The sequence below is a fragment of the Notolepis coatsorum genome, assembly GCF_963971535.1.
Source record: "Notolepis coatsorum genome assembly, chromosome: 11".
Lineage (NCBI taxonomy): Eukaryota > Metazoa > Chordata > Actinopteri > Aulopiformes > Paralepididae > Notolepis > Notolepis coatsorum.
In genome coordinates this window covers 40,272,681-40,284,885 of record NC_140175.1, presented here as the reverse complement: position 1 = coordinate 40,284,885, position 12,205 = coordinate 40,272,681, and the positions used below count along the sequence as shown (strand labels likewise).

The following is a 12,205-nucleotide window of genomic DNA, read 5'->3' as shown; positions in this document are numbered from 1 at the left end:
GAGGGAATATATACATGCGGTGGGGAGGAGGCTGTCTATTAGGAGGTGGTGGGGGTTTTGGGCATTTACGGTGGCCAGTTTCGAATTGCAGCCTCCCGTAGGTGCTCTTTAAGAGCGGTTTTGAATGTGGGCAGGGATTCACATTCCTTTACAGCTTTGGGTAGGGCGTTCCACATTGTTGTGGCATAATTGAGAAACGTGTTTAGTCCCTTGTTTGAGCCGAATCTGGGTTTAACATGATTTGTTGAGCTTCCTCTTGTGTAGTGGTTGTGGTATTCACTGACCTTTGGGAAGTATTTTGACATGTACATGGGCACCCCGGTCGTATAGTGTATCTTGTAGACCAGGCCCATTGCAAGTTGCTGTACTCTGTCGTCTACTCTAGGTTGTCAAAGTGGGCAGGGGTGAGGTGGGTTCTGGGGTTCAGGTCAAGTAGTAGTCTGACCAGTTTGTTTTGTGATGTTTGTAATTTTGTTTTAAGCGCCTTTGAGGTGTTTTGGTACCATGAGGTGCATGCATAGTCATAGTACCCTTGAATGAGTGCTCCTGCCAGAGTCTTCAGGGTATTCTTGTTTACCAGAGAGGAGATCCGGTACAAGAATCTAGTTCGTTGGTTGACTTTTTTTATTACATTGGATGCCATTTTGTCACAGGAAAGATTTGCCTCTAGGATGGAACCCAGGTAGGTAATTTCGTCTTTCCTTGTGACAATATTGTCACCCACTGTAACTGAGAATCCGTCGGTCTTGCTGAGTTTGTTATTTGAACCGAAAAGAATGGACTCTGTTTTGCCCATGTGTAATGATAGTTTGTTATCAGCGAGCCATATGCAGATTTTGCCTAGTTCCGTGCTGAGGGTTTTTTCAACCTGCAATTTGTTCTTGTCAGAGACCAGCAGGGCTGAGTCGTCCGCAAACAGGAACAAGTTGCAGTCACAGGCTGACGACATGTCATTTGCATAAATTAGGAAGAGTAGCGGTCCTAGTATGCTTCCTTGTGGAACACCACAGCTCACTGTGAGGGGGGGGGATAGAGTACCGTTTACCTCTACCATCTGTTCTCTCCCCTCCAGGTAGGATTGCATCCAGCTCCCTGATAAGCTATCAAAACCAATTGCTTTTAGCTTGTCCATTAGAATGGAGTGATTGACAGTGTCGAAGGCCTTTTGTAGGTCCAGCATGACCATGCCGCAGTATTTGCCCACGTCCACCTCTTGTTTGATGTGGTCGTTCAAATAGAGGAGGCATGTGTCAGTGGAGTGGGACGTTCTGAAGCCAGATTGGAATTCGTAGATTAGATTTTTTTCCGCCAGGTACTTTTCGACCTGTTCGTAGACTATTTTCTCCATGACTTTCGAGATGGAGGTAAGAATAGAAACAGGGCGGTAGTTGCCTGGGTCTAATTTGCTGCCCTTTTTGTGCAGAGGGGTCACTCTCGCAATTTTGAAGTCCTTGGGGACGTGCCCCTGTTTTATAGAGAGGTTTATTATGTGTGTGATGACTGGGGTGATGGCGGCTGCTGCGTCTCTGAGGAATTTGGAGGGGATGTTGTCATGGCCAGTGGCCTTGTTAGATGAGATTTCAATGAGTTCTTCCAAGAGTTTGGATGGAGATGTGTCAGGAAGCTTTGTCTCAATGTTGTCTGTAAAGGGGTTCTTTATCCAGAGTAACTTGGTGATCCTTTTCTGTGTTTTATTAAATAATGATTTTCAGGGCGCCAATGCAGTGCAACATGGCCATCCCGGGTTCGATAACCTTTGCCGAATGTCTTCCCCCATATCTCTCTCCCATCCTTCCCCTCTGCCGGACTTGTCCAATAAACAAATAAAAAAGCTACCAAAAACATATTATTAAATAAAGAATAATAATGATTTTAATTTTTTGAGAAATGGTCAAACGTATCCAAATATGGTATTTTCATGGAAAACAGTGCAGCTGCAACAGATAGCACTTTAGTGATCATTTTCTGTAATCCTATTTAAAAAAATAAATGAAAGGAAAAATATTTGTATGTGTGTGTGTGTGTGTGTGTGTGTGACTTACTTACTATAGTGGTTCATCATTAGTTGTCTGTATTTTAACTGTGCTTTTCCATGGATGCTTCTTCAGCAGTTGCCGTGAAATCTGTCAAGTTGGTCTTTCCATTAGAAGTGAACTGGATGGGAAACTATAAAGGTCGACTGTCCTGCCTTGATTTACAGGAAAGGTACAGAAAAATCATGGAAGGGGAACTATGCACAATTTAATGATTCATATTAGTGTACTGAATAAGAAGGTCATGGATCAATGCAAAGGTATGGATTTTTACAATACAGTTGTCCATGATATACATATTGTATCAAGATAAATACACTATACAGTAGTTTGATTATATTTCTTATCAAAAGAAAATGTATTAAAAAAGTTTAAGAAAATAGATAATTTGAAATGAAATAGCACCATGACAATGAATATTCCAAGATAAAGATATTTAAAAAAGAAAGACGTCATATCACACTGTAATTTGTACTGGAAAACGAAATACGAAATACTGTGATATATCGCCAAAACTAGGAAAGTAATAGTTTGTCTATATCACCCAAAATATTACATATTGGAATTCTTGATTTGGGTGTTGTACCCCTTTTAGTATATCTAATATATCTAACACATGGGCCTCTCAGTTTGTTGCAAATCTGTTATGACTAAACCTTTGATTTGTCTACTGACCAACTGCCCTTCTCTGTCAGGCGTAAGACGACAACAGGACCAAGACGTCAGCAGAAGTGAAATCAGCAGAAGACATTTATGAAGGAAGAAGAGCTACACGTTTTAATATGTTGTGTTTAAAAAAAAATGTATTTAATATACTTTATTTACAATGACGGCAAGGTGAGAGGACAAAAAGGCCTCTAGAAGGGTAACAGGGAAAGGGTATAAAGGGGATATTTTATAAAATAAAATAGAAAAGAGACAGATGATACATATATTGATTGATTGATTGATTGATTGATTGATTGATTGATTGATTGATTGATTGAAAACTTTATTAACAGATTGCAGAATGGGTACAATACAGTACGGCTCAATACAAAACAACTGCTAAGAGGATACATCGGAGTCCCCCCATTAATATATAATAATAACAATAATTGTGTGTATTGAGCTGTACTGTACTGTACCCATTCTGCAATCTGTTCATTAAAGTTTTCAATCAATCAATTCAATACTGTACTGTTAAATGTGTGACATACAAGATATGCAAATATGGTTAGTTACATAGATGGAGAGACGAATGAACTATGTACCAGTCTTCTCCTCAGACATAAAATCAGTTTTTCACATTAGGATCTAACATCCCAACAGGCCACCTTGTTTATGGTTTGATTCAGTTTTAGTAGAATGTGAAAGACATGAATGACATTGATGTGACATACTATAAAATCAGTTTATTTACAGTGCAATGAAATAGTTCTGGATTACTGTTACTGTACAGTTCAGTCATCTTTACCTTCTGTTTAGTATCCACAGTTTAAAACCTGACAGTCTTCCCTCTTGTCTGACACCCACTCGGTTTATATGGTATATATCAGTAAACACAATTGGGTTTAATAAGCGATTGTTTGATAAGGACCCCACAGAGATGCAAATATTCTATTCAAATCCAGGTACTTTCTGTGTGGAGTTGGCATGTTCTCCCTGTGTCTTTGTGGGTTTCCTCCAGTTTCCTCCACGCAACTGACTGTGGTGTTTTACAGTTCAGACCGATCTGGTACAGTAGCTCTGACTGTGGGGTTTTACAGTTCAAACATACACAGCCTCCGTCAGAGGAGAGGATAAAGGCTCTGTCGGGCAGCTGACCATATCTCCTCTATCACACACAGATTACCAGATACACATTCCACACAGGTTCAAGTTGAAGTTTAATTTTAATGTACTGAATAATACAGGTACTTAAATTAATTCATCAAGACATTTACAGACATACAAATATACAGTAGCATCAAGTCAGTCATGTTTATAATTTTGGACTAAAATAGAGGAACGTTGCTCAAGGTTATAAAATGCAGTTGTGCGCACTATGAACCGGGATTTGATTGAATAAGCAACACATTTTACAATGACGATGTGTATTGCGGTGGACAATAACAGATAATGTGAATTTGAACACCTTGTGAGAATGGTTCATGTTTAACATAGCTTTAACATTAGTTCAACATTAATAAAGTAGTCAAAACGTGGGCCAAAATAATAGCAACTTCACATTCACATAGCGTTAGTTGGGTGTTTACAGGGAATATTAGCTAACATGCGTTAGCTAGCTAACGTTAGGTTAGTGCAGAACTAGCCCCCAGCTGCAATCCCGGAGCGTGCGTTAGCTAACGTTAGCTCACCACTAAAGCAAATTAGAAAATAGGCCCTAATGTCCAAAATAGCGAAGGTGCCCCCGGCCTAAGGTACTTACATTTTCACTGAAAGACATATTTGGTTTATTTTTCAACGAAGAAGAATGAATGTTAAACCAGAGCTAGAAGTAGAAACTCATATTTGCTTATATGCTCCACACGCATGCGCACTATGAAGCCCCGCCCAACATCGCATGCGCAGTAGTGCACCGCACAGTACAGGCCCCAACGCACAGTACAGGCCCCGGACTGCGGCACTGCAGATTTATCCTACTCGGCTAGACAGGTGAGCAGGGGTGCAGTGGTCATGCCACGCGGTACCACGCCGCCCCAGCACGCGCGTGCACACAAAAATGTGTTCACAACTTTCACTCGACTCGTCGCGCCGTGCGCCAAATACCGGTACTCACCTATCACCTATATTCTTTGCATAACAATAGCATAGCAATAGCATAACAAAGAACGAGAAGTGCAAAACCAAAATACAAGCCCTGTACCAATTGGTGGGGGGTTGCTTGAGCTGTGGAATGTCTCACTATGTGACACTGACAAATGGTCCCGACTGGAAGGATGAGACATTTCTTAAGTTGTGCTTCAGAAGGAAACTGTCCTTCTGTAAACTGTAAGTTACATTGTTAATTTAGTTTGTATTTACTTTTCTAGTTTAAGTTAATTCAATTAAAGAAATTGTAACTACAATATTGTATCTACAATTACATTTAAAACATTGTTTGTTTTTCAACCATATCTGTTGACAATATAATTTCTTTATATTGAATGCTACATCCTGCTACCTTTTTCAGCTTCTCTATTTCAAGGCAATATTTACAAAAACTAGTAATTTCCTATACAAACATGTTTCCTACTATTTATGCATAATAATCATCTGTTCTGTGAGCACGCGAGGGAACATGCATGCGCACGCACACGTGGGAGTGCGCGTGGCGTCATTTAAACAGAGTACAGGCACTTCTGAAATTACGTAGGAGGGGCCTGTACTGTGCGTTGGGGGCCTGTACTGTGCGGTGCACTACTGCGCATGCGAGAAACAAAGTATCATATAATATAGGACACTAGAAACATAAAGTAACATACGGAAAATAGGACCTAATATCCAAAATATTTTTGTCTTAAGGGGAGACACTGCAGGTGAATAGGGTAAAAAAATTAACTAATAGATATCACAATGAAACTTCCCCAGTTGATTACTTATATTAAGACAAGACTTTTTTGTATTACACGTTTTCTGAAATTGTATGTCAAGTTAGACCGCGCTCTCAAGATACGACACTGGGTGCTGAAATCCCATTAAGTATTATATAAAAGAAGCAGTGAAGCCAGACCAGCACTCTCAGGTTCAAAATTTAATGGCAGCCTGAAACAAACATGTTTCGGAAATATGTATTCCTTCTTCAGTGTTATAGCTTGCAATGGACTTGCAGTCAAGATAATGGTTATATACACACAGGTGGTTAATGATTTGGCAGGAAATGACATCACAGCGCAGGTGTGCCTGAGTCTATTGGTCCTCAATGACAAAAGAAAAGACCTATCAAAATAGAGTCTGTTAGTAAATACAAATTATACAAATATACCATGTATAAAAGACATATAAAAAGACATAAAAAACACAAAAGCAAAAGCAAAAATTGCATTACATTACCATACCAGAAACTTGCTATGTAACATGCCCGTAGTTTATAGGGCTAATTTAGCCCCTATACTTTTTTCTTTTTTCTTTTAAGCATCAAAGGATAAACATACCTCTTGCAGGAAACAACCACTTGGATTAAACCATATAGATAAAAGGTACTTAAAGGAAACAGGTTAAAACGTTCTCTTCATTCATTCCTCTAGGTTCTATGCAATCAAACAGGTGGATATAATAACATTCCCGTTGTAACAGTAACTTATGTCTGTCTCCCCCTCTCGCGGGCCTGTGGACTAGCTCAAGTCCCATGTATCTGAGATCGTTAACGGTATGTTTACACCTGGAAAAGTGTCTAGCTACTGACGACTTTATATCTGAATTTCTCACTGAACACTTATGTTCACTGATTCTTGTTTTAAAGGCTCTGGTTGTCTTCCCCACATAAGAAAAATCACACGGGCATTTTAGTAGATACACAAGATTGGCTGAATTACACGTAATTCTCACTGAACATAAGTGTTCAGTGAGAAATTCAGATATAAAGTCGTCAGTAGCTAGACACTTTTCCAGGTGTAAACATACCGTTAACGATCTCAGATACATGGGACTTGAGCTAGTCCACAGGCCCGCGAGAGGGGGAGACAGACATAAGTTACTGTTACAACGGGAATGTTATTATATCCACCTGTTTGATTGCATAGAACCTAGAGGAATGAATGAAGAGAACGTTTTAACCTGTTTCCTTTAAGTACCTTTTATCTATATGGTTTAATCCAAGTGGTTGTTTCCTGCAAGAGGTATGTTTATCCTTTGATGCTTAAAAGAAAAAAGTATAGGGGCTAAATTAGCCCTATAAACTACGGGCATGTTACATAGCAAGTTTCTGGTATGGTAATGTAATGCAATTTTTGCTTTTGCTTTTGTGTTTTTTATGTCTTTTTATATGTCTTTTATACATGGTATATTTGTATAATTTGTATTTACTAACAGACTCTATTTTGATAGGTCTTTTCTTTTGTCATTGAGGACCAATAGACTCAGGCACACCTGCGCTGTGATGTCATTTCCTGCCAAATCATTAACCACCTGTGTGTATATAACCATTATCTTGACTGCAAGTCCATTGCAAGCTATAACACTGAAGAAGGAATACATATTTCCGAAACATGTTTGTTTCAGGCTGCCATTAAATTTTGAACCTGAGAGTGCTGGTCTGGCTTCACTGCTTCTTTTATATAATACTGAAATTGTATGTTTAAATATGCAAATGAGGCATGATATACTTAAATATGCACTAATTTGCATATAATTCCAGGACAGAAATCTGAACATTGGATAAAGCCATTTTCAAAATTATAGTTTCATTTTGTTGACATATTAGAGCCAAAGGTTATTACAGAGGGGATTTTGGATATCTCTTTTTATCACTCCATAAATCAGAAAATACTCCATTCAGTCCATTTTTATGGTAAAATTCCATATTTCGCCATGTTTTTAGGAATAAAATGTGATATAAATCAGGGTATGAATGCGATATCAACAAACCCTTCTGTAAATACCTTCAGAACATAGATATCAATAGAACTGGAATGTTTGGTGTATGTGTGTGCTACTGAAGTGGAGATTTCTGGCTCAGAGTATGAGGAAAAACTCTTAAAACTCATTTTTGGGAAAACGCCTTCAAAGTTCTGTATTGTAAAATGCCATACTTTTTTTTTTAAACAGATATTTACAAACACAATACCTAATCAAACCATTAGTAATAGACAACCTAAACACATGCCTGATAACTGAATAATAATAATAATGATGTTATTGAACTGAACAGAACTACACACAGGCTACAAACAGTGTAGTACAGTGTAGTACCCCCTAATAGGCAAAAAATATTTGAATAGATATCACTATGAAACTTTCCCAATTTGTTATGTACATATAAACTAAGAAAAAATATATTGCAAGTTTTCTGAAATTTATGTTTATATATGCAAATGAGGCACTTCCCCATTAAATATGTGCACATTTATGGATGCAATAAGGCAAAATGATGTAAAATAAACAACTAAATGTGTGTTATTGACGTTTTATTGTCACTAGTTTCATAGAAGACATGTTTAGGAAGCAAAATATAACAAAATCTCAAAATCAACAAAAAAAGTATATTTGACTATTCACATGCAGTGTCTCGCCTTAAACTGAATATCAATTGGATTAGGAGTAACCAAATAAAGCATTCAATGCAACCAATTGTCTATAGACTAGAATTTTTATCTTTAACTGAATATCAATTGGATTACCAGCCCTGACTGTTACTCTAAATTTAACCTCTTCTGGATGAGGGCCTAAATTTAACCCTTAGACTAGATTAGAATTACTTTACTTTGTTTCTCGCATGCGCAGTAGTGCACCGCATAGTACAGGCCTCCAACGCACAGTACAGGCCCCCAACGCACAGTACAGGCCCCTCCTATGTATGGGGCTGCGGCACAGACAGGTTGAGCAGCTGCAATGCCTACTCCACTCCACAAAGCGTCGCCCTAATATAGCCAGTTTACTTCTCGTTGTCCGTCAAGTTATCTTTATGGATTTCTTAGCGTGAAACACGGAAGTTTAAAGTTAGATAATAACAATATGTCATGTGCACTTTGACTGGATGATGTAAATATTTTGGTTTAGAGGTTAAATCAGAGACTGAGAGGAACCAACCTCAATAAAGTTAACAACATGGTCATGAAAGTGGATGATGCACTTGCAGCAAAACATCCGGTAGGTTTGTCTCATCGTTTTCCCCTGCACTGTTGAGAAGCATTTTACTTGCTTAGCTTGATAACAGTGCTTGCAATGAATAATAATCAATTGATTCAGCGAACATTGACACTTTACGCCATTGTGACAGCCTGCTAGCACACAAAGAGACTGAACAAAATATATGAGCTCATGAATGAATGAATGAATGAAAACTTTATTTAACAGATTGCAGAATGGGTACAATACAGACAGTACGGCTCAATACACACAATTGTTAAGGGCATGCAGACCAGAGAAAGACGTTTGTCTTGTTTACATCAGGGTCCCCCATTTTCATTTCATATTCATGGTTATGCTTCTTTGTCAGGGTTTACAGAGATATGCTGCCTGTCAGTCTCGAGCCTTTATGATGGGGACCGGGAGCTTTATGCTTGGTAAGTGACAGTGTCCCCTATCATATTGCCAATGATCACTTAAATAATAATAATAATAATAATACATTCAATTTATATAGTGCTTTTATGATGATCAAAGACGTGTTATATTTTATATTTGAAGTTATATAAAACGTATAACAGCATTTCATCTTAGACAGACTTTGATCTCATGTTATCCAGCCATCTCTATAGAGTATGCTGTATTTCTATATATAAAATGTATAACAGTATTTCATCTTAGACAGACTTTGATCTCATGTGATCCAGCCATCTCTGTATAGATTATGCTGTATTTCTTTTGCACAGCATGTCATTCCCAAAGTGATAATGCCGTTTATATATGCAGTGCTTTTAACAATCTTCTTTGTGAATTATTATTACCGTCATCATGGACCAGACCTGTCTTGTGTGGTTTCTAGGTACTGCTGGCTTGTTTACCATTCAAAAGCTTATACAGAAGAGGCTGCCTTATGCTCTTCAGTGGAACCTTCTTATTTCAATAGGTGAGAAATGTAGGCTAATATTACAAAGGTGTACAACAGTGCAGTAGCAGTAGGTCTGCTCGATTATGGCAAAAATCATAATCGCCTTCACAGCGGAAGGGTGTGCTGCATTTATAACACAAGACAAAATGAGAGCAACGCGGCATGCGATACAATAATCGTTTAACTCGATTATTTTGTTCTCATGGTCGTGGGAAGCCAATGTCGTAATTGAAATTGAAACTCGATTAATCGCCCAGCCCTAAGTAGCAGTAATAGAAAGCATTAATAATCAACAGTGCAGAGGTATCACTCCTCCTCTCTGTCTTCCTAGCGGCGTCGTCAGTAGGGAGCTACCTGGTCACACGCTGGGAGACACAGAAGTGCACAGAACTGTGGATGTTGTTAGAAAATAAAACTCCAGTCAGCTTAACTCCACAGAGTGAGTATAATGACCATCTCCATTCTCTCTCTCCCCCATGTTTCCTTTCACTCTCCACTGTATGACCATCTCCAGCTAGCAGAAATGCCTTCAAACAATGTATTTTTTTTCTTTCTTTTTTACTTTAATCTCTGGTAATACTTCTTATGTTAAGACATCAAAACTATTTGATTTGATTGATGTTTATTTCAAATATGCAACAACAACAAAGTACATATCTAGCCTTAGGCCATTCAAATATATAAATGTATACACACAAAAAACACAAAAGTCTAACTAAATTTTGTCATTACATATTTGAAAAGGAGTGGGAAGAAGTATACACTTATTTAATCCCACCCCTTTTTACTCAAATCGTAATTTACTCATTTAGAACTACCTGCTCCCTTTATGGTCAGACTTATGATGAACAAAACTGTAGGTTACCCCGTATAGTTCCTCTAGCCATTTTATATACACAATTACATACATACATATGCACATACAGTACATATATAATATATACATTACATCTAGTAGTCTAGTCTCCTCTGATGTCTGTCTTTGTCTCTGTATTTCAGTTCCCACGCCTGAGGAACCAACAGGGCCTAAGAAGACAGTATACGGAGATACGATGGAATGATGAGAAGATACACACACTGACCAATACCAATAAATATATTTATTTGACCTGACTGTTTCGCGGTTTTAGGAGAAGCTACGTATGTATTTTCATTAAAGGGCCACTTCACCAAAAAACAATGCTGATTTATTTTGCACATAATTTCACACACATCCAAAAACTCATCAGGGACATATCACTGGTGGCCACGTTCAAACTCATTATGTTTTTGGATGTGTGTGAGATTATGTCCAAAATAAATCAACATTGTTTTTTGGTGAATTGCCCCTTTAATGTTCACATTGTGTGAAGTGTTCAGATAAGATTAGCTTTCAGCTATTATTCATGGTCAATGGATTCTTTCCATAAAGGCTTACTTCAAACTTTCCTAACCCTGGGGTTGATATTTTTAGGGGTACCTAGAAAGATTCCTAACCAACTAAAATGACCCTCAATAATATAGTTTAAATAGATAAACTAAGTCCATTGTCTATACTAAGTCAAAACTGTATAGAAGCCACCGTGAAAGCCAGGGAGCCTGTATATGTTTTCATTGACCAGCTCACAAGAGCATCTTAAAGCAACACCACAATATTATGTGTTTATCATCTTCTCCAGAGTCGGACAAGAAGATAGATACCAATTTCCTCTCTGTGCGTTCAGTAGAAAGCTATCCGACTGCAAGCTAGCCTAGCTTAGCACAAATGAATGGAAGCGGATATGCTTCCATATCCACTTCCATTCATTTGTGCTAAGCTAGACTAATAATTTTGGCGTTAAGGGCTGTGTCCCCTATGGATAGAAAAATGATTCTTGTACTTCATGAAAGACATAAGTTTCATGTGTTTTAAGTGTTGAGTCACAGAGGTTTTATGATCTCAATATGGAGTAATTTGCCCCGAAACATCGGTGGACCCCTGGCTCACTTGATACATGATGTTGAAATGATGCTGGTGAACATGCTGACCTACTTTTCTATCTCAAACTGTACACCACTCCAGATAACAGGAGGGGGAAGAGTGGCTTCTTGTGCAGCTGTTCATTTCATATAGCGGTGCTGAGAAAAAGTCTGAATCCGAGTCAGGAATTTGTTCCCGTTTTTAGAGGGATCTGAATGTTATGCCTGTGGTCCTGTATTATCTCCATGTGTTTGTTGGCATGCCCTCCTGAAGAGTTCATATGTCAGTGCCATGTCATGGTTAGCCACTAGGGGTCAGAGTTTTCATAGCCAGTACTTTTCCTTCATGAAAATAAAAACCTAATTATCGACGAGTAAACTATGGACCCTTGCAGCCATCAACATTATACAAATAAAAAAAGTTTGTGTGCATTGGTCTTTTAGAAGAATTATTTCAATTATATGCCCTCCACTCTAGCTCCATGCAAGTCGCTGTGCAGTCAATCAGCCTTCTTTTCTGCTGAATGTGCCATAATGATATTAGTATTTATTTACCATAATA

The 12,205-nt window shown here is 38.2% G+C and overlaps 1 protein-coding gene across 2 annotated transcripts; it reads left to right on the top strand.

Moving 5' to 3' along the window:
- Positions 1 to 8,644: 8,644 nt before the first annotated feature.
- Positions 8,645 to 11,425, top strand: tmem141 (transmembrane protein 141). Of its 2 annotated transcripts, XM_084324291.1 has the most exons (5): positions 8,645 to 8,801; positions 9,151 to 9,217; positions 9,640 to 9,723; positions 10,037 to 10,144; positions 10,705 to 11,425. In XM_084324291.1, the coding sequence occupies exons 1-5, from the start codon at positions 8,760 to 8,762 to the stop codon at positions 10,764 to 10,766; spliced, it is 363 nt and encodes a 120-aa protein (XP_084180417.1). In that variant the 5' UTR covers positions 8,645 to 8,759; the 3' UTR covers positions 10,767 to 11,425. The 2 variants fall into 2 exon arrangements, with proteins under 2 accessions (XP_084180417.1, XP_084180418.1); XM_084324292.1 differs by lacking the exon at positions 9,640 to 9,723.
- Positions 11,426 to 12,205: the final 780 nt, after the last annotated feature.

Bases quoted from the DNA above. Each gene is read 5' to 3' on its own strand.
- tmem141 (XM_084324291.1), top strand. From the start codon at position 8,760: ATGGTCATGAAAGTGGATGATGCACTTGCAGCAAAACATCCG. The intron at 8,802-9,150 runs GTAGGTTTGTCT...CTTCTTTGTCAG, and splicing joins CACTTGCAGCAAAACATCCG to GGTTTACAGAGATATGCTGC. The intron at 10,145-10,704 runs GTGAGTATAATG...TCTGTATTTCAG, and splicing joins AGTCAGCTTAACTCCACAGA to TTCCCACGCCTGAGGAACCA.